A 27,175-nucleotide genomic window follows, 5' to 3' on the forward strand; every position below is an offset into this window, starting at 1 on the left:
GTGTGCTAGGCAAGCACTCTACCACAAAGTTGCACCTAGCTTTCCCTTGCTTTTATTCTGACAGTTTATATTGAGTAAATGCTGCACCTTGGCTGGAGGCTGGGCAAAGATCTCAGGGATAGACAAGCAAGATGTGCTTTCTACTCCGTGGATCTGGCTGCCCATGGACGGGCTTCCAGAAGTTATCTCCAGATTAATCACAAATGATGATTTTGATTGGCCCCATGCGGGAAAAGAACCTGGGGTTCTGCAAGCCAATCATGGGGTCCCCTCAGATGGGAATATGGGGGGGGGTAAGGGAAGGGCCATGAAGCTAGAATTTTGAGTTCACCTGGGGAGCAGAACTGAATGAGAGAAGGTTCTGTGATGGGCAGGGGTTCTGTGTACTAAGAAACTGGAAGATGGGACCTGGGGAGCCGTTGGCAAAGCACTTGCCTTGCAAGCACAAGGACCCAAGTTCGATCCTCAGAGCCTGTGGTGGTTTGAATAGTAATGGCTCTCATAGGCTCCTGTAGTCCCACCAGGGCGTGGGACTATTTGAGAAGGATTAGGAGGTGTGTCTTTGTTGGCAGAAGTGTGTCACTGGGAATGGGTTTTGAGGTTTCAAATGCCCATGCCAGACCCAGTGTCTGTCTCTCTCTGCCTACAGGTCAGGCTATCGCTCTTAGCTACTGATCCAATGCCATGCATTCTACCATGCTGACAATGAACTGGCCCTCTGAAACTGTAAGCAAGTCCCCAGTTAAATGCTTTGAGTTGTCATAGTCCTATTTCTTCACAGAAATAGAACAGTGACTAAGAACACATGTGTTTAAAAAAAAAAAAAAAAGCCCTGGTGGTGCACACTTGTAATTTCAGTGCTGGGGAGAAAGAGACAAGCAGAGCCCTGGGACTCACCTGTCAGCCAACCTATCTTGGTGAGTTCCAGGCCAATAAAACCCTGTGCTCCCCCTAAAGGATGGAATAATACCTAGTGTAGTTGTCTTGAGTGCAAGTGCACACTCATGCATACACATGCGCACACATGCATACAAACCCCTGGAAGATTTTAAGGACCTTTGTAGGTGGGTTGGATGAGGGGATGTGGGGCAGATCCCATGGAGTTTCCACTACAGTAGAACCCATGGTCTTGGCATTCCTGGCAGAATCAACAGAAACACAGGCAAGGCCTGGGAGAAGAGGCTATGAGAGTTTCACTGATCCAGGCAGCGACATTAGCCCTGAGACTACCAGGTAGGGAACCAGCACTTACCTCGGGGATCACTCCTCCCCTGTGTGGTATAGGATTCCTATGGTAGACAATACTGCTGATGTCAAACTCCCTCTGTAGATAATGGATCTCTAAGGTAGACTGGCTTCTTCTTCTGAACTGGGATTCCCATCTGACTACTCCTAGAGGATCCTGTGAGCTGCATGTCAAGAGGGAGCAGGGAGAGATGGGAAGTCAGGGATGCTCACAGGTGAGAGGAGCCTTTGCAGGCCCTAGTGTTAGGACGGAGGTAGCTGGTGAGTGAGATCCACACACTTCCCCCTCCTCCCTCTGCAATCCTCTCTCCAGCCTCTGTGTTGCACGTAGCCTTTCCCTGCAAGGCATTGCCAGCTGCTGGTTCTTACACACGTGGGGGAAGAGCACCCACAGCGAGTGAGTCACTCTAGGAATTAGCTAATTCCCAAATCCCAAAGTGGTGAAAACAAAATTTGAGCACAGCCTCCAAGTCTCCTACAGTACTTTAAGACTTACTGTATTTGGCGTGAGTGCACGCATGTGTATGCCTGTTCACATGTGTTGGGTATACACGTGTTTACTCTCCATATGTATATGGAGCCCCCAAATTTAAGATTGAAGTTGTGTATCTTCCTTGAATGCTCTCCAGTTTATGCAGGGTCTCTCACTGAGTACGGAACTGGCCAACTTCAGGCAGTCTAGCTAGCTAGCTTGCTCTAGGAACCTCCCAAGGGCTGCTAGGGTTATAGGTGCCATGCCTGCCTGGCTTTTACTTGGGTCCTGGGAATCCAAATTCCAGTGCTTTTACAGCAAGTGACTTATCCACCAGGCCACCTCCCCAGCCCTCATGCTTGACAGTTTCTGCAAAGACACTCTGGAGTTAGACTGTGTGTGCCAGTGGCAAGCAATGAGTCACCACTCTCACTTTGGCTTCTGGGAAGCCAAGAGTATCCAAGGCCACTCAGGCAGACCCCTGCTCTGGTTCTGGAGGAATGTGGAGCAGGGCTCTGGGCACTGGGTGTCTCTCAGAGTATGAAAGGACGAAGCTCAGGGAAGAGGCCTGACCCCTGGCTTCCAGGATGCTTGGTCTCCATGGTGACCCCTGAGATGCACTCCGGGCAGCATACTGTGTCTGTCGCTCTGGTGAAATATTCTGTTGAGTGCTTGTATGAGTGCTCTTGGGGCACAGGGTGGCAGAGGCAACATTATTTATGTGTTTAAAGGGTTGAATTAGGAGTCACCTTTCCTTTATTGCTTGATCCCCTGGGAGAAAATGAGCCCTGTCTTCTTCAGGCTCACGACACTGCTGTTCTCCCCTGCCAGATGCTCTCTGAGTGCACAGCCTGCAAGGGCAGGCTTTGGTCCCCAGCCCATCACAGCTGCCTGCTATGGCTTTGTGTCACCTTCCTCAGCAACTACCCAGCATCTGCCTGGCATCCACTCTGCACAGCCTGTGGGTCAGAAGGAGCAGCAGACAGGGGTCTTTGTCCTCAGGGCCGGAACGTTGTCTAGATGTCCAGATGAGCCCCACCCCCTGTATTTGGTGGTAATGACTTGTGACAACTTGCTGTGAGTAACATCATGAGGACACTGCAGATATTGTGGACCACAGAGAGAAGTTGCCAGAGGCGGTGCTCTCGAGACTTTGAGACTCAATGTCCTTGTCTGTAAAGTGGGGATAACAGATCTGTTTTGCCTGTTTAAGGGAATTGGGGCAACAAAGGAAGAGACGGACATAGGCCTTAGACGTCAGACAGTGGGCGGGGGAGGTGGCTCAGTTGGTAGATGCTTACCTAATATATGGGGCTTGGTTTAGTTCCCATCATTGCACACACAGGGAATGGTGGCACGGGCTTGTAATCCCAGCACTTGATGAAAGTGGAAGATTATAAATTCAAGGTCATCCTCAACTTCATAGCAAGTTCAAGATCAGCATGGGGGAGTGGGTGACCTTGTCTCATAACCAAGAAAGCGGGGCGAGGGAAAAAGGGAGGAGAGAAAGAGAGAACAAAACCATAGAAGATCATTCTAGGCTACAGAGCCAGTTTAAAGCTAAACCTGCATTACACTGTGTACTCTGTCTCGAACAAACAACCAAGTAAATACCCCAAGACTTAGAAATTAGAAAGGGTGCCAGATGACTAGTGTCTAAGTACTCCAAAAAATAGAGTCTGAAGTCGTTTGTCCTTCTTCAGTCTGTCTGTCCCTCCCTCTCTCTCCTCTACCTTCCATCTCTTTTTGTTTCTTCCTTTCTTCACACATCTTCAGGCTCTCTTCCCTGTGTAAATCCCGTGGCTGTTACAGATCAGAGAGGGACTGAGGAGCTGACAAGAGGGAAGGAGGCAGGTGTTCCACAGGATAACTTTGAGAAAGTTGGGATGAGCAAGGCTCCAGGCTCATATTTGAGTCAATCAGTGTCCTGTTCAGTGTGACACAGATGGAAGATCAAAAGGTCATCCTGAGAGTCAGTGAAGCTCCATTTTATTGGGTGTTGGGTGAGACCTGTGGGATATGAATGCTGCCAACCTTTACTACAGCCTTATTATCCCTCGGGCACTGTGGAGCCCCTGAAGAGCATGCTGCTATCCAGGGTTCAGGGTAATGGGGACCCGGTCTCTATAGGGAGGTGACTTCTGGGGTCTCCACTCAGCAGCAGGCAGAGGTCACTGTTATTTCCCCAAACTGACCGTTCCTTAGGGATCTGGGTGGTCACACATTGTCACTGGGACTGGCTAATGTGGCTGATGGATTCCTCCAGTGGAGGCTCCTGTGGGTGGCCGCAGACTCTTTCTGGAGACTCTTCTGTCTTCCACATTCAGTAGTCTGCAGAGGCAGGTGAGCGCTCACCAGCCACTCTCCTGAAGGGGTTACTGACTGTGTGGTCTCTGCAGAGATGTTTGAGGTGTGTTTAAGGTCATGCATATCCTCGAGCTGTAATTTCTCACAGAGGGTACCGTTCTGACCTTGGCCATTCTGGCCCGGCTTCCTAGGCCTTCCTGTACTGATGCCCTACTGTGCGACTGTATTTTCCTACTGTGGGGTGTGTGCGTGTGTGAGAGTGTGTTGATTTTTTGTCTTTTTCCTGTGGATGGATGGTTGGTTGTACCCAGACCCCTGCTGTTGTCACCAGTGCCATGGCACATGACCTTGCATCCTGTCGTGTGCTCAAGTTCAGGGATATAGAAGCTGAGCCTCTCCCCAAAAAGACACAGTAAAATGAGTGTGTGGAAGAGGGTCCCTGAGCTTTCACCCCAGCTGTTTCTCTGCCTAGCTTCCACAAACCTACTCTGGTGCTTTATGCCTGCCAGCGTCTCCCTTTTATCCATTTGTCTTTAAAGCTCCGGTCTGTCAGAGTCTGTAGAGGGGAGAGTATCTCCACCTCCGAGTCAATATTCAGCCCTTGGTGGTTACTGTCTTTATTACTTAGAAGTTGGATGACATGTGCTAATAGACTTTAAGCATTATTTTAATAATGCTTAAATAATCCATTTGCAGACAGAGGCCTCTGACTCATGGGCCGGGGCAGTAACAGGAGGCCAGGACAGAGAGGGATCTTTTTAGTGATATAGAGGCTCCTGGAAGGTGGAACACTCCTGGCGGTCAACATCAGGAGAAGTCTGTGGTTTTGATGACAACCCATTCTTGAAATCACTCCCAGAAAGTTCAGGGAACTTAGGGTTCCCATGGCCAAGCAGCCCCTGATTTAGCATCTCATAGGAGTGAGATTTAAAACCAGCAGGACCATGGGCTGCTTGCTGTGGAGGATGCAGTGGATACTGAACCCTCGGTGGCCTTCGCACCAGTTGGGTGGGCACCATGCTTCCTACCAGTCTGTCAAGGGCCTCCTTCAGGTCCTGATGAAGACTCTGGTGGAATCAGAAGGGACCTGGAGCCAGAGGCGGGGGAAGGGCAAGCTTGGCAGCATTGCATACAAGCTCTGAGAAGGCAGGGAAGCAGACCGCTTTCTAGTGATGGGAGCTGTCCAGAGTATCAGGGACAATGTGGCTTCATTCCATCAAATACCCAACAGCTGTTTACAAAGCTGCTCAGTGCTCGTGCTGTGTCGGACTTTAGGGTGGAGTAGGGAGAGTAAAAAAGTATCATTCTTCCATTCCAGAGCCAAGAAGTGTCATGTGACCAGTGTTGTGATCAGGAGGGATTGGGAAGGCGCTAGAACCACCCTACCTACAGAGGCTGTCCAGGGACTGCTTCCTGTGGTGGGTGGCATTTGAAGCGAGACCTCGTTCAGTCATGCCAAGAAGGAATGCTAGTTGGTGCAAAGGCCTGGGAGCTGGGAAGAACCATTTTCAGCTGAGGACGTGGTTGCAGCTGATTCAGGCTGGAACAAAGTAGCTGTTTGCTGCTGACAGAGCTGGGGTTGGAATTTGGCAAGGAGCTAGAAATGTTAACGTCTAATGAGGTAGAGGTAGCCCTCTCTGCGAAGATACTAGGCTTCTGAGTGTCTTCAGAAGTCTCTGAACTCAGCATGTCTGTATGTTCCCTTTATGTATGTATGTACTTTTGTGTTCATGCATATGTGTTCACATGTGTGTGTGTTGGGGGTGTGGAATCCAGAGGTCAACCTCAGTCGTCTTCCTCAATCTGTTTCCACCTTATTTTTGAGACAGTCTCTCACTGAACTCACAATTCGCCTAGGCTGCCTTGGCTAGTGAGCCCCAGGGGTCTGCCCATCTCTGCCTCCTTTCATAGATCTAGTGTTAAAGACCTATGTCTCTATACCTGTTTTTGTTTTTTACGTAGGTGCCGAGAATCGAACTCAGATCCTCACACTTGCATAGCAAGCACTTTACTGACTGAGTCATCTCCTAGGCCCTGAGCTCAGCATCTCTTAAGGTTAAACTCATTGCTACCTCTTCTAAAACCAGCGGTCATGTCTTGAGCTAGGATTTCTGAGCCCTTCCGGGGGCCTCCTCAGCCAAACTGTGTGGGTTGCTCAGTGCTTTACAGATAGGCATTGGGGACTTTGTAACAAGGGTCATTTTAATTGCTCAGGGTTATAAAGCCTGTCAGGGAGAGGCATAGGACTCTCACTCAAGGCTGTCCAACTGACAGCTGCATGCTGGCCCACTAACATCTGCTTGAGACCTGTCAGATGGAACACAGGGAACACATGAACTGTGCACTGGTTCATCTGTCCATCGTCCATCGCCACCTCTTTGGGGACCCTGTCACTCAAACCTCAAGAAGAGAGCAGCTCCTTTGAGAAAGGCTAAGTTTTAAGAGAGAAACAGAACTTTTTTTTTTTTTTTTTTTTTTTAAGTCAGTGTTGAAAAGGAAAAGGAAGAAAAAAAAAAAAAGTACTTGACAAACCTCGTGCTTTGCTTGCCTGGTAGGTGGCGAGGATCAATTTCCTAAAGAAAAAAAATCAATCAGTCGGAATGTGTCTTTCTGGAGAAAGTCTGGCATCTGTCAAATGAGGGGAAAAAAGACCTAGAAAAACCTCTCCTTGGGTCGTGGGCTGGGGTTTGCTGACTCAGGCCGTATGTTCCAATGCCATTAACAAGTTAAAAGCTGTTGCTCCTTGCAGGGACACAGGGTGGGGGGTTGGAGCAGCTCAACTGTGAAAATCCTCTACAAATCGGGGAAGGCTGGGCTGCCAGGAGCAGAGCCCGGGCCTTCCGCACCCACGGAGGTTGCCAACTGCCACGCCATGGCTTTTATCAGGTGCCGTGGTTGGCAGGTTTGCAGGCACCTGATATGCAGGCGCCTGATAGCAGCGTTCTGACAGGTGGCCATTTTAATTGGTAAACCGTTTCTCTCTGTTAAGCCACGTTTGAAGCAAGTCAGGCTAATATCTTAGGATGGTTGGTAGAGATGTGACGGAGGTCCCCTGATGCGGGTGGGGGCGGGGGGTGTTATCATCTGGTGTTTGAGGATAGATGGCTCCCCAGAGCTCTATAGAATGGGACAGAGGCTTGTCCTCCCCACTGGCTTTGGCTGTGACAAGACAGTCTGTGCCAGCTGCAGTCACTGGCATTTTTCTAAGAGGCATTTTTTCAGGGCTGGGATGTTGCTAAGTTGGTAGAGTGCTTGCCTGGCATTCTGGAGGCCCTGGATCTCATCCATCCTCAGGACTGTAGGGACGGGATTGGTGGCACAAGCTGTCATCACAGCACCCAAGAGGCATGGGCAGGAGGGTCAGAAGTTCAAAATCATCTTCAGCAACATAGGAAGTGGAGGCCAGCCTGGAGTACTCAAAAACAGACAGACAGACAGACAGACAGATAAGCAAAACCAACCAACCAATCAGCGCCCTTTGCCCTACCACCATGGAGTAGAGGCTTAAGCGGTGCATTCACCCTCATGGCCCACGGAGGAGAGAGCAGATCCTGGATCGGGATGGGCAGGGGCCCAGTTTGTATTGACAGTGCTTCTCTTGTGTCTGGTTCCATGCTGGGACACTGAGATATTGAACAGAGACCTCTACCTTGCCTTTGTGGAGTTGGTGTGAGCTCAGTAAGTAGAATGGAGAAATGAGTGCTGTGGCCTATGGGGCCAGCCACGTGCTAGATTACAGGGAGGCCCAGCTTGGGGCAGGGTAGGATTCTGTAGTCATGAGAAACTTCCTGGAGGAGGTGGTATTAAAGTGAACATGACAGGTAGACACATTTTCACACACACTCCCTAGTCGCTCAGTACAACTCTGGGGCTTCGTGAGAGATAGATGTTGGCAGCTGGGTCATAGCCTTCTTGTAGTCTGTTCCCTGAGAGTCAGAAGAGGACGGGGCTGGACCCAGCGTTCCTCTGGGTGCACTGTTGTTCACCAGCGAGCTGACCCAGACTGTGGCTTCCTCCACCCCCTGTCCCCATAAGCCTAACTCTCTGAGCTAATGTTGTCTCTCCCTCCTTGCGTCTACTAACAAGGAATTCTTCCTGGCCCTAGCGCAGGTTTTTTTTTTTTTTTTTTTTTTTTTTTTGGATCATTTTCTGAACTGAAAGTGCCATAATGGGACTCTGATGTCCCAGGTCTTCTACCCAGTCCTCAGAAGAGGAATATTGATATATTGATATATTGATAACAGCAAGACAGGGAAAGGGTACAGCCTTCAGCTCCGGCTGTCAGTGCTCTTCAGGTCTCTGCAGTGATGCTCCTGGGTTAAAGATAAGGCAGGCGAGGAAGCGGAGCATCAGAAGACAGCAGCTAAGGAGTGGAGCAGGAACCCAGAGGCGAATACATAAGACAACACAACCACCAGCGTATCATGAAAAGGAGGCTGAGGTGCTGGGTCCTGCTCGGAGCATGGCAGGTGAGGTGGGATGAAGTGGAAACTTCTGGTTTCTTTGGGAAGTCAGTTATGTCAAAGGATGTTTTGCTGAAGCAGACACAGGTGAAAGGATGTTTAGCTAAAGCAAGCACGTTAACGTGAAAGGATGCATGACGAAGGATTCTTCACCAACGACAAGCATGTATCGGTTCACCTTACAATGCATCCGCTGAGCTCTGTTCATCATGACTCCATAGATAGAAACTTACAAAAAACTTCTGGTGGTGTTCTGGTGGCTTCCTGCCGCTTCCACAGACTTGGGCCGATTGGCAGAGGGATGTCAGCTGACACAGACTCACGTGGAGTTTTGCTAAGACAGACTCAGGTGGTGAGGCAAGACGCATGGGAAGACACTCGGTGTTTGGAGAGAGTATAAATAGGACTTAACAGTGATGGGAGGCTTGCGTAGCTAGTTTTACAATGCTTCATGGTCTTGTGTCTTCGCTGATCTTCACTTCATTGAGAGAGGGATAACAAAGAGCTTCTCCTGGTGTCCCTGCTGGTCCTGATCCCTCCTGCTGACTTGTGCTGACTTGGCTGAGGCCTGGTTGTCTCTGCCAGGTTGTGCCACCGCTGCTGACTCGTGCTTGCTAACCCAACACTACTGAACCGTTATTAAAAGTAGACTTTGAAAAAAAATTAAAGACAACAGTGGGGTGGAACTCTCAGCCCCAGATCTCCAGATCAGGAGGGGCTTGTGCCCATCGGACCCATCCAGCACTGCAGGGGAGCTGCTACTTCCCTACGCTTGACTGTTCACCTCCTGGAGTCAAACATGGCCACAGCCACCCAAAGCCAGGTCTAGACGTGCCGAGAGAGGAGCCGGCTGGCTTGGCTCTCCTTGGCTGAGGAGGGGACTCAGGGTAGTGGTTACAAAGGACTGGGTGACACTCATCTACAGAGTGTGTCAGAAGGCCCCTGGAGAGTCCCATGTCCCCCTCCACAGACATACATACATGTCATATAGGGGTGTGTGACCTTGGCTATGGTAGAATCATTCATGCTAAGCATGTCACCTCAGAATTGGCACTTAGGCCCACTTGGATGGAGGTCATTTTGTTTCTAAGCAGAATCCAATGACAACTGGCCTGTGGCTCCTGCCAGGAATGCTAATGTTGGGTTGATCAATGTGCCTTGGGGCACAGGGGAGGGAGGGGTCATGGGAAGCACCAGAAGCCATATGCCATGGCCTCCTGAGGCCACCCTGTGTCTGGACCCTAGGGCTCTTCTAGCCCTCACTAGGTATGGGGCCAGGGAGCACCGGAGTTGTCTTTATTTGTCTTGACCTTTTCATGTGAGGGAATTTTATAGTTTCATTAACTAGTTAGACCATTTGCAAGCAGCCAGGCAAGATATATTACCATGAGCACTTTGGGGACTCATGGGTCGTCTCAGGTGGAATGCTAATAGAATGGAGAATTGATTCAGGGGCCTCTCCACCATGAGGGCCAGCCAGTCAGGAAGGGCCAGTGTTGTCTCCATAGCTTGCCTGCTGAGGAGACCCTGAATCTGCCTTGAGTATTTGCTTGGTCCCAAGCTCTCATCCTGGGACCCAGTTGCCTGTGTGAGCTGCTTCTTCCCCCAAAGACTGCTACTCCAGCTGCTGCCTGCACCCCAGAACACAGTGTCCCCACACCCGTCTGCATTTTGTACATGCGTACACACATACTTGTTTGTGTTCAGCCCCCCTCCTTTCCCCGGTCTTTCTCCCCCTCCCATACACTCAGTGGTGTGTGCATGTGTGTGTGCATGCATATATGTATATGTGTGTGTGTGCATGTGTGTGTGTGGAGGCCATAGGACAGCTCTGAATGTCATTCCTCCAGCACTGTCCCCCTTCCCTTTTCTTTTACGTAGCCTCTCACTAGTCTGGAGCTCACTGATAGGCTGGCCAGCAGTGGGCCCAAGGGATCTGCCCCTCCAGCACTGGGATTATATATATGCACCATCACATCTGCCCTTATTTATGTATGTTCTTGGGCTTGAACTCAGGTCCTCTGCTGAGGTAGCTATTCAGTCCCCTCAGGCTTCATTTGAATTGTCCCCCAAACCAAAAGCTGCCGCACCATAGCCCTGCACACCCAGAGCTAGAGTATCAGGGGGCCATACCCCCAACCCCTTCATTTCATGTTTCATACAGGGGACTGGAGGTCAGGAGGAACTCCAGCTAAGTTCTTAGAGCAAGTCAGCACCAAGTCCAGCACTGTTGCTCATCTTTCTCCACCTGAGGCCCAGGTAGCAAGGTGGCATATGGATAAGAGCAGCCATTTAGCATCACGCACATGGGTGGGCTCAGACCTTGGCATGGCTCTGGACCAGACAGGCTGCCAGCAAGAGAAAGGGTTTAATGAAGAGGGTCACTGGAGAGAGTGCAATGACAACTTGGCTGTTTTTATAAAGGTGAGGAAAGGGGTGCTTGCCTGCTATATGCAGCGTCCTGGGTTCTATCCCCAGCACTGCATAAACTGGGTGGGATGGGGTGCACTGTAATCCCTGCATTTGGGAGCTAGACACAGAAGAATAATGAATTAAAGGCAATCCTCTGCTACATCGTGAGTTTGAAGTCAGCCTGGAATACTTGAGATTTCATCTCAGAAGAATAAACACACATAGGCGGGGGATGGAAAGCATCTATCCATATAAGAAATGGTATAGCATCTATCTGAGGCCCACTGCCATCCCTCAGGCCTTAGGGTTCCCTAGGACCTTAGACACATGGTGCAGCCTCCCTTCCTGTATCTTGCTGGTTCTTCCCAAGGGTTGGACCCACCCAGAGGCTAGAGGATGAAGGAGCCTGGGATGCTGTCCATGGAGGTCATCGCTGGGCACAGGAGGGTAAGCCCAAGGGGTCCACACTGGCTTGTAGTCTTGATTTTCTGGAAGGCACAGCATAGTCCTGATTTACAGATGAGGGGCTTGTGTCACTGACAGGCCATGATACAGATGCAGGTACAGGAGGGGTGGTTCAGACCAAAATGTCTAAAAAGGCTGGAGACGTAAAAGAAAGATGAGGCGTGGGAACCTAACACCCTCTCTTCCTAGCCAGATGTGCAGGTCACCGGGGCCTCTCAAGGGCATTTTCCAGCTGACAGAGGACCAGACCCCAGGGTTTGGATTGGGTACGCTTAGTACCTGGCACAGAGGAAGAGAGTACTTACACAACCTCATTTCTTGTCACACTCACTGCAGTGACTCACGCCATGTGAACAAGGCCATTGATCACAGCACGGGTCTTCAATGACTCTTCCAAGTTACCTGTCTCTGGTCTGCAGGGAAGGAGAGGGGGACTATAATAGAGTACTAGGTCAGCATAGTGGCTGCTGCAAATTCTGCTGCCTGGCTGAGTCTCCCTGGTTCCCTTGGGCGGACCAAAGATTTTCTATATGTCTTTTGGACTTGTTTTATTGTCTGGTCTTACTAGGAAGTCAGGTCGTGATAGAATAGAGAAAAAGGAAGGAGATCTAACTGTTCATAGTCCACTTTCCTCCGATCAGGAACCTCCAGCAGCAGGGGCCATTCCCACATGCAATGCCGGGGATTCAAGGTTCTGGGTTCAACTGACCATTTGTTTTTGGAGAACTTCTTCACCTGTCCTTACTGTTCAAAAAGCACATATGGAGATATGGAAATGAATGGATGTGCCCGTGTGCCAATAAAACTTTATTTACAAAAACAGGCAGCAGGTCAGCCAGTGCCATTTGCAGAGGAAGGAAAGAAGGAAGCTCGCTGAGATGTCAAGACAGAAACATTGCCAGGCTCTAGGAAAGGGAAGCAAGGGGGACTAGAGGAGTGGATGCAGTTGTCTAGGTATCACCTGAGGCAGGAGGATAGCTAGTGTGGTCCTCCACAGAGTCTGCCTCAGACTTTGCAGGATGTAGTCCTGATTTGAAGTTGAAGACACAGGGCTGAGGAGGATGAAGGTTTGGTGTCTCCGGCACAGGTGCAGTTGTCCCCTCTCGTCTACTCTATAGCCCACACCACTGTCTTTTCCAGCTACCTGGGGGCTAGTCCATGTTGAGCCAAGGGACAGCTCAGAGACTGTATGACTTCCCTGTGAGCTTGTCCTGAGGCTGAGCTCCCTGTACATGCCACACTGAACTTTGCTGGGCCACAGACACTGAGCATCTGCTGTGTGAGGGCTTACCCAAACCGAGAAGGAAGCAGCCCACATGCCCCAGGGGCTGGAGACCTCAGAGGGGATCTCCCTGAGGTTAGCATCTGAGAAAATGATGCTAGTGAACTCCCCAAAGCATGCTGGGTGGGCCTTTGGTTGGGTTTTGCCTCAGTTTGGGATAGTATTGCTTTGATGAAACACCATGATCAAAAGCAACTTGGGGAGGTTATCTGGTTTACTCTTCCACATCCGTGCTCATCAAAGGAAGTCAGGATAGGAACTCAAGCAGGGCTGGAACCTGGAGGCAGGAGCTGATGCAGAGGCCATGGAGGGTGATGCTTACTGGCTTGTTCTCCATGGCTTGCTCAGTCTGCTTTCTTATAGAACCCAGTAGTGCCAGCTCAGGGATGGCACCACTCGCAATGGTCTGGGCCTTCCTCCATCAATCACTAATTAAGAAAATGCCCTACAGGCTTGCCTATAGCCTGATTTTATAGAGACATTTTCTTAATTGAGGTTCCCTCCTCCCTGATGACTTGGGCTTGTGTCAAGTGAACCTAGAACTATAGAGCGCTAGATGAGAAACTTGTGTGAAATCTCCAGGCCCAGCATATAGTAGGTAATCAGAAAATGGTAGCATACAAGAAATTGCAATGTGGTAGCAGCTGTCATCCATCTTAGACATCAAGCCCAGGTCCCATAGTATATACTGCACAGGTGTATGTGAAGATCCTGTGGGTAAAATGATCGTGGGAATGTGAGGGGCTCAGATCTCATAGTGTACATACACAGTCTTATGAGAGGATCCCCCCCCCTGTGTGTGTGTGTGTGTGTGTGNGAGAGAGAGAGAGAGAGAGACAGAGAGAGAGAGAGAGAGAGAAAGAGAGAGACAGAGAGACAGAGAGACAGAGACAGAGAGAGACAGACAGAGAGACAGAGAGAGAGAGGGAGAATGTTTTGGGAGTGTGAAGAGGTTTCAGCAGTCAACAGATCTTGGGTTTGGACACTTACTATATGCAGGGTGTTCATCTAAGTGTTTATTTATGTATTACGTTTATTTATTTAGTGAGGTGGAATGGGAAAGGGTGTGCACGCACCATAGTGCATTTGTGGAGATTAGAGCTCCATTTATGGAAGTTGGTTCTCTTCTTCCGTCATGTGGGTTCTAGGGATTGAATCTACATCAGGTTTGTGCCCTTATCCACTGAGCCATCTCACCAGCCCCAAATATTTCATTTAATCTTTTCAACAGCCATGAGGTGGGTACGACTGTTCAAGGCATGGAAAGGGGTCATTTGCTTATGGTGGTGGTGGAGTAGTAGTAGTTGGTGAATCTCGGATTTAAACTTAGGTTATGGCACTCTTTCCCACCAGGGATCTGCTAGCAGACACTGCAGACCACTTAGCATGGCCGACAATGAAGGCTGGGAGTGAGGGTAACTGCGTGTGTGTGTGTGTGTGTGTGTGTGTGTGTGTGTGTGTGTGTGTGTGTTATGTGTGGTGTGGGTGTGTGTGGTGTGGGTGTGGTATGTGTGGTATGTGTGTCCTGTGTGGGGTGTGTGTGGGGTGTGGTGTGTGTGTGTGTGTGTGTGTGTGTGAGAGAGAGAGAGAGAGAGAGAGAGAGAGAGAGAGAGAGAGAGAGAGAGATGACAAAGGTTCATGTCACAGGATGATGCCCTGTGAGGAGTGAAAGCAAGGCTCCATGGCACTTGCTGCCCCCTGGCACTGCTTTTTATCCCCACAGCCTGAGGTCTAGCTTGTCACCATCCCCCACTCAATGGAGAGAGGGTTGACACACAGATAGAGGTGAGCAGAGTCACTGAATAACTCCTGTGTCTGGATGCCCTGTACTCTCGGCAGCAGTGTCTCAGTATGCCAGGAGGCTGGCAGTTGCTAGAAGCATCCAGAAGATGGGATCTAGAAGATGCTAGAAGATGGGAGGGCAATGAGAAGGGGTGGAGGGACAAGTTCAGATTTCTTACTAGGGCTAGAGAGTGGGGTGCTGCCCACCCCCCTTGACTTGAGGCTGGTCTCATCAAGTGTGCACGGTGGTCCCTGCACACGAGCACATGGACATGCGGTGGAGAGACTTGACTAAAGCCTCCTGTATCTGCAGGAGCCAAACAGAGGGAGTCGGGGATGGCAGGGTCCTAGCCCAGTCCCTTCAGAGGGTCAGCTATATGGCATTGGGGTTCTGGGGTTGGAGTTAGGCTGCCCCAGGCCCAACCCCAGGCCCAGACCTGGACCCAGACCCAGACCCACACCCACACTCAGGGGGTCATGGCATCTTAACTTCACTCACCTTCAGGTGACTCCCCTCTCTCTCCCCAGGTGTTCAAACAGTAGCCCAAATGCCAGATCCAGCAATCCCAGCCTCAGGTGTTTGTCATCAATATTTCAGGACTCAAACATCTGTCTAAACAACACCTATGAAATATGAATGGATTGAGGTTTTAACAAGCAGACGGTGTGGGCACAGCAGCAGGACACTGAGGAAGAGAGGGAGCGGGAGGTTTGGAGAGAATATAGGGATCCCGTCCATGTCCCCGCAAGTGGGTCTGGGACATGTGAGTGGCTGCTCTGCGTGTGTGGGCTGGATGCCAATGTTCTGAACATGGCTAAGCTAGGGGTTGTGGCTGTAGTATGCGGGGTGGCACTTGACAACCTGAACTCTGGGTCTCCAGGGCCCTGGAGGGGCCCAGGGTTTGAGAAAGCTATTCAGTGTGTAGCTTGCTCAGAGTATCCAAAGGCCATTCTTGCTGCTCAAGGAGAGGGCACAGGGCTTAGGCACGAGTCCCAGGTCCCTGGGATCTGAAGAGATAGGAAGGCAGATGGGACACTGGCTGAATCCTTGCTCTTCCCTGGTCCCCCCTTCCAGGGGTCAAAGTTCCTCCCTCTGCAGGGTGCCTAGGTATAGAAACTGGCTGTGGCCTATCTCCCACTCTCACCATCTCCCTTGCTGTGTCATGGTCCTTTTGTTCCTGCTCCTTAGCCAGGATAGGGAGATGCTGAGTCTGAGTAAAACAAAGGCTCACAATCTGAGCACACTTCCCCACCTTCAATGGCCTCCATCTCCAGGAAGCTCACCCTGAATTCCTGACTGTCTGGCAGACCATATATCCCTGAGATCATGGGTCCTAGAGCCTCAGTTTCTCCATGCATACAGTGAGGGGGCAGAGTATGATGTTCTCTTTTTCTCTGGGGTGTCTTCCATCCCCAACACCCTGCAGATTTAGAATTTATAAAAGGCTCCCACTTCCTTGGCAGAGACCCCAGGGTCAAAGTTTCGGCTTTCTGTACTTGGCGGAGCAAATAGCTGGCATTATCCTTCCTAAGCGGACAAGCTGTGATCTAAACAGGCCCAGCTGTGCATCTCACAGGGTCCTCATCCTACAGGGATAGTGACAGAGGAGAGAGAGCAGCAAGGTCAGCAGGGTCCCAGGGGCTGGCATGAGATGGAGCGGAAGAGATGGGCACCTGTTTTTCTGTGTGTCCCAGGGACATAGGCCCACTTGAACCCATTAAGAAAGGGTTGGCATAGCGGTGACTGGCTAGAGACAGAGCAAGTCTCTATGGCTCTAAGTGGAGATGGTCCCCAGATCCAGCATCAGACTGGTTCCCTAGTCAGGGAGCTGGGGAGCCATCCCTAGGGGTCTCCAGTACTGGGGCTGTGCATATCATTAGCACAAACCAGGGCATTCCTCCAAAGCCACTTGTGTAGTTTGTTTAGGGGCTGGCTGATGGAGACCTCTGACCTGATGTCTCCCTGCTTGGGGACCTAGACAGAGCTAAGGCAGTACCTATAGAAGCAGTAGCTCCAGGGCTAGCATCTGAATTAAGGGAGGGCTAAAAGACCCCACACCCAACCATAATGTAGCCCATGGTCACACCAGAAAGCATCTAGGCCGGGCAGGTGGGTCAGTGCCAGCCAGTCTAGACTCACCCTAGCAGGCTACCTGCTCCCCAGCCCAGGCCAGAAACCGACAGCAAGATGAATCCTCACTGCTTTCAGTGTAAAAACCCTTTATCTCAAGCCCACTCGGGAGATTGACAGGGGTGATGATTGCTGCTGATTTCCCGAGCTTGCAAAATTAGTGGGGGCAGCTCGTGGGGGTTTTCTGTAGTTCTTGGCTGATGGATTAGGTGGTGGGGCAGATCTCTTGGGGAGCAAAGGGTGACCTTGGAAAATGTGGATTCTATCAAGAAGAGAGAGCAATAAGCCCCCTTCCTCACACGGGCTGTCAATAAGACTCCTCAGTGCCAGTGCAGCGGATGGAAACTTTGCTCACTGCCTAGCCTAGCGGCTCCGGGGCTGTAGCATTTGACTGCGTGATAAGAAATTGCCAGGCACTTTCTAATTACAATTATCATCATCGTGGATGTCTCTCTTAATTACTTTCTTATAATTAGCTGTTGCCTTTCCCCCTCAGCATTTGTATACTTTGCAGATTTGCTGACATTTGAGAACCCCAAAATAGGGATGTTTGAGGAGGGGGGCGGGAAGGCGGGGGCCCAGTGCCTGCTCCTGCCAGGCAGCCTGCTACATGAGGGGCTTTACTGGGGAGAAACTGGAGCCAGCAAAAGATGGAGGGGGCAGGCTTCCTGAGCGGATGTGGCAGGAGTTTGGGAGTGTGACGAGTGGCTCCACAAATCAAACACTGAAGTTTTTAGATTTTTTTTAATATTTATCTTGCCTTTAATCACATGTGTATATGTCTGTCTATATGAGTATATGTCATTTGTATATGAATGCCAGTGGAGGACAGAAGAAGACATTGAATACCCTGACACTGGAGTTACAAAGTGGTTGTGAGTTGCCAGATGTGGATGCTAAGAACCAAACTCAAGTCCTCTGGAAGAGCAGCCAGTGCTCCTAACCACTGAGCCATCTCTCCAGCCCCCATCCCCACTACCATTCCATAACCATTTTTCTTTTTTCTTTCTCTTCTGCTTCTGTCTCTCTGTATCCCTTTGTCTCTGTCTGTCTCTCAATTTCTCTGAGACAGGGTTTCTCTATTTGCTAGCCACAAATTCATCTCGATCCTCTCACCTTAAACTCCCGAGTCCTGGGCTTGTGGGTGTGTATCGCCACAGGTGGCCTGAAGGAGACTGTGTTTTATAGAAGTCGCGTTGTCCCCGACTCGCCTCCAACTTACTATGTAGCTGAGAATCACCTTAAGCTCTTGATCTCCCTTCCTCCACCTCCCGAGTGCTGGGGTTAGGTATGTGGTACCAAACAAGGTTTATGAGGCGCTGGGGATTTCTCTGTCAACTGAGGAGATATCACCAAAACGCCAAAGCTGCCTGGTCTTAGGTTAGACTCACTTTAAGAGGTGTGAGGCTGGGGCAGACACAATGCCCTTTTGTCAGACACATTTCAGAGTTAAACAGCTCAGGTCATATTAAATTTGATGTTTATCCACCAAGCCAAAGAGACGTCTGGAGCATCCTTAGCTCCTGGGACTCCGGACAAAGCGGCGTCTGCTCTGAGCCCAGATGGCCCGTTCTCACCGTCCGCTTTTCTCCCCTCTCACGCCCTCCAGCTCTGTGCACCGAGGAGTGTATGCACGGCCGCTGCGTCTCCCCGGATACCTGCCACTGTGAGCCTGGATGGGGAGGCCCTGATTGCTCGAGCGGTGAGTCTGCGGGCTTTGGGTTCTGACATGGGAGGGGGTGGTGGCATAATGCAAGATTATTCTTGTGTCGGGTGGGGATGAGTAGGAATGTCAGAAAGACGCCAGTTGTGCTTGGTGAGTGACAGTGTTTGTTGGGGCCAAGGGCTCTAGGGGTATGGGGAGGTTTATGAGGTCTGTGAGGGTTGTAAATGTAGAGAATTGTGGGGTCAATTGTATAGGGTTTTTGTTTTGTTTTGTTTTGTTTTTGATGACCCACTTCTATATATGGTCTTTGAGAGTCAGGATGAACTCAGGATGTTGTGTGTGCCTGTGTACAGATCCAGGTGGTCAATAGGCCTGGTCCTTCATTTGACTGGTCCAGAGACTCAGTTTCACAAGTGTTCATGGGTTTGCAAGGGGCTGCTATGGGAGGCTGGTAGCCACCAGGATACCTCTATGTTCCCTGCCGTAGGAGAAGGGGACAACCTTGGGGAAGGATTCCTTGTACCTATGTCTTCGTGCATGGAGCATGCCCATTTCATAGAGAAACCTGTCTGGTCTGGAGGCAGGCACTCCTGTGGATAACCCAGTGACCCCATACCAGCATAGTACATTATCTTATTGTGGCACTAGTACTCTGTGGGATGGATGGATGTAACAGACAAAACTTAAGAAATTCACCACCAAGGGTACAGCTGAATCCTCCTCCACCACCTCCTCCTCCTCTTCCTTCAATAGCCTCAGATAACCTCCTTCCACAGGTACACTCTAAAACCAGGCAATGGCTACTTAATGCTGTTTAATGCCTTTTCAGAGGCCTTGAATAGCATTGGAGCTCCATCTTCTTCCTGCTTTTGGGTTGGGTAGTCTTTTTAATGGTGACTTGGGGTGAAAATATACTTAGACCAACTCATTACAGCTCTAAGACCCACTGTTTGCCTTTTGGGGAACTACCCCTATGTTCTTTATCCCATAGAGGTTGTGACCATTATCAAACCTTAGAGATTCAAGCATCCTCACTTGGGCCTTCCTTCTTGCTTAGCTCCTTTAGGTCTGTTGAGTGTAGCATGAGTATCCTGCATTTTATGGCCAATGTCTACTTATAAATGAGTACATACCATGCATGTCCTTTTGGGACTAGGTTACCTCGCTCAGGATAATATTCTCAAGTTTCATCTATTTGCCATCAAAATTCATGGTGTCTTTGTTTTTGATAGCTGAATAATATTCCATTGTGTAGATTGTGGGCCTCGAAGGAGATTTAAAAACTCTACAGGAAGACCAACAGAGTCAACTAACCTGGACTCTTGGAGCTCTCAGAGACTGAACCACCCATCAAAGAGCACACACAGGCTGGACCGAGGCCTCCACATACATATGTAGCAGAGGTGCAGCTTGGTTTTCATGTGGGTCCCGAACAACTGAACAGGGGCTATTCCAAAAGCTGTTGCCTGTCCATGGGATATGTTCTTCTAGCTGGGCTGCCTTGTCTGGCCTCAGTGGGAGAGGATGTGCCTAGTCTCACAGACACTTGATGTACCNGTCTCCACTTGCTTGGAGGAGAAAGGGAGGAGTTGTGGGGGAAGGATTGTGGAAGGGGGTGACTGGGATATGGGCAGTGAGTGGGATATAAAGTGAATAAGTAAAAGAACAATTTTAAAAACTGTAAAACAAAACAAAAAACAAACAAACAAAAACAAAAAATCCTTAGAGAGGGGAATGATGGGTTCACACACATTGGCCTGATACAGTGTCTCGCCTGCTCTCTGCTGGGCCAGGCAAATCTAGTTGTGGTCTTTTGATATGCAGATTTGATACATGGTACCAATGTCTATGTCTGACCAGGACATTAAGAAATGACAGCGACTCTCTTACTCCTGCTTCCCACTTGCTTCTCTGCTGTCCCCCTGGGCTCTTCCCTTCCCCCCTCTCTTCACGTGGTCATGGCTGGCCTCTTCTTCTCTACTCTCTCCTTCTCTCTGCCTTTCTCTGCCTCTACTACCCTCTTAACTCCCCTCCCCATGCCTTTAATAAACTCTATTCTATACTAAAAAAAAGAAAGAAAGAAAGAAAGAAAGAAAGAAAGAAAGAAAGAAAGAAAGAAAGAAAGAAAGAAAGAAAAGAAAGAAAGAAATGACAGCGAAAGGAAGGCATGGGATGTGGCTTTGTCTAAAGTCTTAGTGGCTCTCCTAGATCGGGGGTAGGGAGCATATCTATTTGGAGCTTCCAAGAAACCCTCTGTAATTGTGTGGGACCCCAAATGGCTGCACAGTCTCCTTTCCACCCCCACCTGTGCCTTACAGAGATGCTGTGGCAGGGAAGAAAGGCTAGACAAAGGAGACTGACCCCGAGGGATGTGTGAGTTAGTGTTCAGCCGGTTTTCCTGTGAAATTGAATTCCCAGAAAGCACAAAGGGGGAAATGGCCAAGGGCATGTCCTCTGACTGCGCTTCCTTTGGTGTAATTTTGCTGACAGTGGATCTTTGGGTTAGAAACATCCGACTAGACTAGAGTGGGTGAGCCTGCTGGGCTGGGCCTGCCTGCCGCTGTTGCTACCTCTTCCCAAGGGTAAGGGTGGCCTGTGAGGGAGGGGACGAAGCCTCAGGTTGTGTGCTTACAGCTACCTCAGTGCTATGTAGACAGCGGCTGGGGGTGGGGTGCCTTCAGACACCACCTTTGTCATCTCTGGTTTTTTTGTCTGGTGGCCTTTGATGAATGGAATTCGACCATATTAAGCAGGTCTTGAGCCAGAATTAGTTTACTAAACACCAGGGTTACTTCAGAGAGTAACACAAGGATAATTCAACCCCCTGTGCATCATGGTCAAAGCCACAGCTTACCCCCTCTCCTCTAAATCCTCCTCCTGAGCTGAGGGCCACCATCTCTGGGTGACTATCAGCTCACCTGTTCCCTTGGATCTACTCAAAGGCATATCCTACCAGAGCCAAAGAAAGAAGTCCTAAGAGATGGGGGTTCTGGGCAAGCCCATTCTATTGGTACTGTGAACAAATACCTGAGAGAGACAATCTGAGAGGAAGGATGTATTTCAGCTCACGGTTTCAGAGAGTTCAGTCCACAGTCGCTTGACCAAATATCATGGTGGTAGGAGTATGTGGAAGAGATCCTTTACTTCATGAAAGACAGACAGACAGGGCAGAAAGATGCCAAGGATAAGATACCCACCAAGGACTCAGTCCTTGTCTCCTGTTCCTCCAACTCACATCCTAAAGCTTCACAGCTCTTAAAGCAATGCTGCCATCAGGGGGAGGAGCAGTTTAGCGCCCGAGCTGTGGGCTACTTTCTACTCAGTTTATAGTGGCCCCAGCTCATTTGGAGGGAAAGCAGCATGCGATTAAGGGAATCCATAGATTCTCACGTCGGAGCATTGAGGTGTGTCAGTCTGAGGGCGTCCCAACCTTGACTTGAATCCTTCCCGAGACAGGAAACTCACTCCGTCCTGTGCAAGCTCATTTTGACCACTGGGGATTCTCCGTTCTCCCCAGTGGAAATATTTCTCTGCTTCCTACTGCTTTCTTGCTCTCAGGGAAGACTAGAGCAGGGTGATGGATTGCCGTGATCTTTTTCTTGGCATGCCTGGAATATCTCCCAAGTAACTCATTGGATAAGGCCATAGGCTATGGATATGGAGTGAGCCACCCCAGATCAGAAGGTAATAACCATTGAGGTTATGTGAAAGAAACAGGGGGTCTCCTCCCACAGCTCAGCTGTTCCGTTATTACAGGACAGCCATTGATCTCCTCCCCAGCCTTTCTTCTCTGAGATATCTTATGCAACATCATTTGGAATGCCTCCCCATCTGTGGCCTGCAGCCTTTATTTCCCCTTAAATTATTATTCCTATATTCAAGCACGTAATGGCACACTTGCCGAGACCACTGTTGAAAGAGAACAGCATTGCTGTTGGTGCCGCCATCGACTGCACTTGACCACGCACTGGACATTTTTCTTGTCTTTTTTTTTTTTTTTTTTTTTTTTTTTGGTTTTCCGAGACAGGGTTTCTCTGTATAGCCCTGGCTATCCTGGAACTCTGTAGACCAGGCTGGCCTTGAACTCAGAAATCTGCCTGCCTCTGCCTCCCAAGTGCTGGGTTAAAGGCATGCACCACCACACCCGGCTTCTTGTCTTCTTATTTCATCTTCACAGCGTGCGTGGGCTGAGGAATTATCGGGCCTATTTTACAGACGGAAAAGACACAGCACAGAGAGGCTATAAGAAGCTCTCGCCGACACAGCTAACCAGTAAATGGTGAAACCAGATCTAAGTAAAACCCTGGGTCCCCAGGAAGAGGGGCAAATGTTTGTAACCAATGAGCTGTCTCTCCTGCCCCTGAAAAAGGCTTTCACTGTGAAACATAGTTGCTCTCAGGAGAAGGAAGAGTCTGTTTATAAGCTTTGACCCCAGACACTGTTGTCAGGAGAGGAATCAGCCGGGAAATACAAATGACAATCAGATTTGATCTAAGAGTTGGAGCCTGCTTGTGTTGCTGGACACCCTGCTCTACAGTCATGGAAAGGAGTCTCTCCAGGTTCAGAATGAGTTCCCGGAGAGCTCAGGTTAGCTCTGTACATAAGATGGGAAAGCTTCGGGTTGTCTTCAGTTGGAAACACTGGGTTTTCTTGGTTTGGATTATTTTTCCCCATTAAGTTATACCTGTTCACATTAAAAATAAAAATAAAAAAAAAATTTACCAAGAGCATAGACTCCGAGTCACAGCCCAAGTTCACCTGTTCTGGCTTTGGATAGTAGTAACCATGGCATTTCTCTGACATTTGCATGCAGTACTGGCTGAACCTGGAGCCTGTGTGTGTGCTGCCCAAACCTGGCTCTTTTAATTCAGTCCCAAGTTGTACACTCATTTCCTTGTCAATAAGCATTCATCTCCTTTAACTTTTAATGGCTGTCTAGACTTCCATTCTGTGGTTTACTAAGTCTATTTCAGTAGGCTTGTCTGGTGAGCCTTTAGGTTGTTTCTGGTTCTTCCCTGTCACTGGATCCTTTGGGCCTGTTAGACATCAAACTTGGAATTTCCCACAGTTTAGGAAGTACAGGATGCATCTGGGCTGGGACTCATTGGCAGAATGCTTTCCTGGAACTTATTTACTGTGTGTTTATCCCTAGCTGTGTGAACTGGGCATGTTGGCAAAAGCCTCTGGCCCCTTCACTCCAGAGGTAGGGACAGGAGGGTCATCCTTGGCTACACAGTGAGTCTGGGGCTAGCCTGGAACACATGAGACTCAAAAAAAAAGTAATAACAACAACAACAACAAAAAACCCTCTCCATATGCTATTGGTTGACTCTTTAATGCCCTAAGGAATCCTTTGACCTGTAGTTGATGAAAATTCCAGAATCAAGAGCACAGGTAGAGGAACCTGACCATCCTTGAGGAGGAAAATTGCACTGAACCTGAGCTTGGCTCTTCAGCAGGGGCCTCCCATGCCCTGTGTGTACCGTATACTCGTTGAAGCCTTCCCAATGGCAGCTGAGTCACACACAGACGCCCCTTTGTTCTAGAAGTGTGTATGAGGAACCAATGGGATGGTTCAGTGGGTATGGATGTTCACTGCCAAGCCTGACAACCCAGGTCTGACCCCCCCCCCCCCCCAGAATCCACACAGTGGGAGAAGAGAACAAACTCTTCATGTTGTCTTCTAACTACTATATACATGTGTGTGCACACTTGCACATGCACAGAAAGAATAAAATGAAATTAAAAAATTAAGTGTGTATGTAAATGAGATGAGGCAGCACATGCCTTTAATCCTGGCACTGGGGAGGTGAAGGCAGAAGGACCAAGAATTCAAGGCCATCCTTGGACACAAGGATGAGTTCAAAGCCAGCCTGGGCTACATGAAACTTTCTTGAGGGAGGGAGGGAGGGAGGGAGAGAGAGAGAGAGAGAGAGAGAGAGAGAGAGAGAGAGAGAGAGAGAGAGAACACTTGGCAACTCCATCATGTGTTACGTATGCCCCCTGGTCTGCAGCCCGCTGGGTGAAACAGGGCTATTTCTAAGTGACCAATGACTGATCATAGCCAGTGACATAAAGACAGTCACCACAAGTCACTTCCCTGAAGATTTCCCTCTATGCAAATTGTGGCACAGACCTTCCAAGAACATTTTGGGGAGTTTTTCAAAATCTTGGGATTATGTATGTGTGAAGAAGGGCCTGGGGTCCTGGGTGGAAATGTCGGAGCCATTCTTCTTGCACCTGTCTCTCCCTCCTCCCGGCCGAGGCCCAATTTCTTCTGGGGATAAATTCTCAGAAGTGTCAGGGAAGGATGTAAATACTAGTCATCTGGTACCTGCCCCTGCCCTGCCTTTTGCAGCTGCCAAGGGATCGAAGGATTAATCATTTTGACAGTCCTCAAGGGGACAAATCTGGTTCTGAGATGGGGATGGGGGCTCTCCATGCTTTTATAGACTTACAGCCCCACTGCCTAATTTCTTTAAGGGCCATCACTAATTTCTTTCTGTTCTGTAGAGGAAGGAGGAAGACAGGGCAGCTTTATGGATTGTTTGAGCGTTTCAACCAAGCAATATGGGAAAATAGAATGTCCACATGCTTGACCATAAACCTGTGTCCCATATAATAATGAAGCATGAAAGAATGGGATGTCAGTTTATACTGGATAAGGACAACAGAGTGGCCCTTATTAAATTGCACAAGGCTCACGAGTGGAGATAAAAAGGGAAAGAAGTTTTGCTATATTGAATATCTAGCTTTTTAAAGTAATTAGGAATATTAAAGCGCTGACAATGATTGAGATAGAAACATTATTCATAACTTTTATTTCCGTGCTGGGCAATGATCCAGTATATTTCATTTATGAGGTTTGAGCTGTAAGGAGAAGGATGTGAGCCAATTCCTAAATTAAATATGCCCTGTTAACTTTTATAAATGATGCCCCAGAATTAACTTGGAAGTTTAAGCTTTCATTGTATTATTTAATTATTGTCTTTCCTAGGCCCCACTTCTCTGTTCCCATGGTACTTTGGAGTTTGGGTTGTACATAGTACAATGAGATTTGGGGTTTGGTCTTAGGGATCCCCAGAAGAGGTGGGTGGGATCAGAGTAAAAGAGGCTACCAGTCTCCCCAGAACCTTCCCTGCCTGAAGCTTCTGTTTGCGTGTCTGAGGGAAAGCCTGTGGCAGTAAGTGCTCAGCAATGTCTGGCTTGACTCTCAAGCTCCTCCCCACTCTGGGATCCTGGGCTCTTGGTGAGACAGCCCAGCAGCCCGGGAGGAGTGACTGCAGCAGGGCCCAGCTTCTGCCAAGTCCAGTGCATTATCTTGAATGGCGGTGAGGCCAGCCTGGCTCTATGTTAGTTTTGCAAATGGCTATCAAATACCAAGCTGGGGGTGTGGCTGAGTCGGTAGAGTGCATGCCTACCGTGGATGGGACTCTGGCTCCATCCCCAGCACCGCGTTAAACTAACTTGGTGTTACACCTGTTACCATAGCACTCAGGTGCTACAGGCAGGAGGATCAAGGGTTCAAAGTCATCCTCAGACATGAGTTCATGAGTGTGGGGTATGTGAGATGCTACCCCAAACATAATTAAAATTCTAAAAGGAAAGAAAAGGAAACCCCTACTGCCTCCAACCTGCGTCCATGCTGCTGAACTAGCTGGGGGACTGCTTGGTTACACGGATTCCCAAGCTGGCACAATTTAACAAATTGTGGTTAAAGCATAAACGGTGTAAGATTTACTGTGGTAACCATTAATGTAGACATCATTTTTTTCTGTTATCAGTGCAGTTGTGCGACTATCAATACTGACCATCTCCAGAACCTTTCCTCTTCCTCAACTGAAACTTTGAAGCCATCAGACAGTAACTCCAAGCCTCCCCGACCCGTCCTTTTCCTCTCCCCCACACTCCCCCTCCCTACTCCCACCATTCTCCATTCTTCTCTTTCTGAGGGGGAGGGGCTTAGACAGGGTCTCACTATGTAAACCTGGCTGGCCCTGAACTCCCAGAGATCCAGCCTCTCTGCCTCCCAAGTGCTAGGATTAAAGGCATGTGCCACCACACCCAGCTCTTTTCTCCCGACTCTGACTGCCTTATACTTCATATAAAAGGTGAAAGAACCTTTTTGCACCTGACATGTTTCATCGCACCCTAAAAACACACATGTCAAAGGACGCTACAGACAGACTAAAGTGGAACCATTTGGAGGGGGACAATGTTTCAATATTTGCAAATCTAGACAGTGACTAGTATCAGCATCTATAAAGGAAGAGGGTCTGGGGACAGCTCGGTGGTAGAGAACTTGACTAGCATGTGTGAGACCCTAACTTCAAATTCCAGCATGGCAAAAGAGTGGCGGAAAACACAGAAAGAAAAAGACAAGAGTCTTAGAAGAACACCTAGAGTTCGATCCGAGAAGCTAAAGAAATGGCTAACGGGTACAGGCAGAGAGGAACAATACCACCCACCGTTTAAAAAATGCACAAAACCCACTGTGACGTCATCGGGACAGAACTCAGCTGGCATTGTGCTTGCCTGGCACACAAGAGCCCTGGGTTTGAGCCTCAGCACGCTTAAGCTGGGCACAGAGGCACGCCCCTGGAATTCTATTACTCGGGATGCAGAGGCCGGGAGATCAGGAGTTCAAGGCCATCTTTTGGTTGTATAGTGAGTTTGAGGCTAGCCACCAGGCATCCAGAGGACACGGAATGGCTTTAAAGGGTTAGTGGAGAGGTCGGGAAAGCAGAGAGAGACCAAGAGCTCACCTAGATCTCCCAGACTGGTGAGTGTTTGCAAGGATGCTGAAGCATCCCTCAGGACTTGATACCCTTTTGACACTGCCTTCTGGGGGATCCTTGTCTGCCTCCAGCATGCACAGCTATTGGCCTAGACTCTGCTCTCACTGTGCCCTGCATCACACTGGTACAAAGACAAGAGAAGGGATAATAAA

The 27,175-nt window shown here is 49.3% G+C and overlaps 1 protein-coding gene across 1 annotated transcript in view; it reads left to right on the forward strand.

Annotated features, from left to right (window-relative positions):
- Nucleotides 1–27,175, forward strand: part of Megf11 (multiple EGF like domains 11) — a 320,501-nt gene that overhangs the window by 136,188 nt on the left and 157,138 nt on the right. Inside the window, exon 5 of the mRNA XM_029543169.1 lies at nucleotides 18,169–18,261. Coding sequence (XP_029399029.1) covers nucleotides 18,169–18,261 — 93 coding nt within the window. The remainder of the gene's footprint in view (nucleotides 1–18,168; nucleotides 18,262–27,175) is intronic.

The sequence above is a fragment of the Mus pahari genome, chromosome 10, assembly GCF_900095145.1.
Source record: "Mus pahari chromosome 10, PAHARI_EIJ_v1.1, whole genome shotgun sequence".
NCBI lineage: Eukaryota > Metazoa > Chordata > Mammalia > Rodentia > Muridae > Mus > Mus pahari.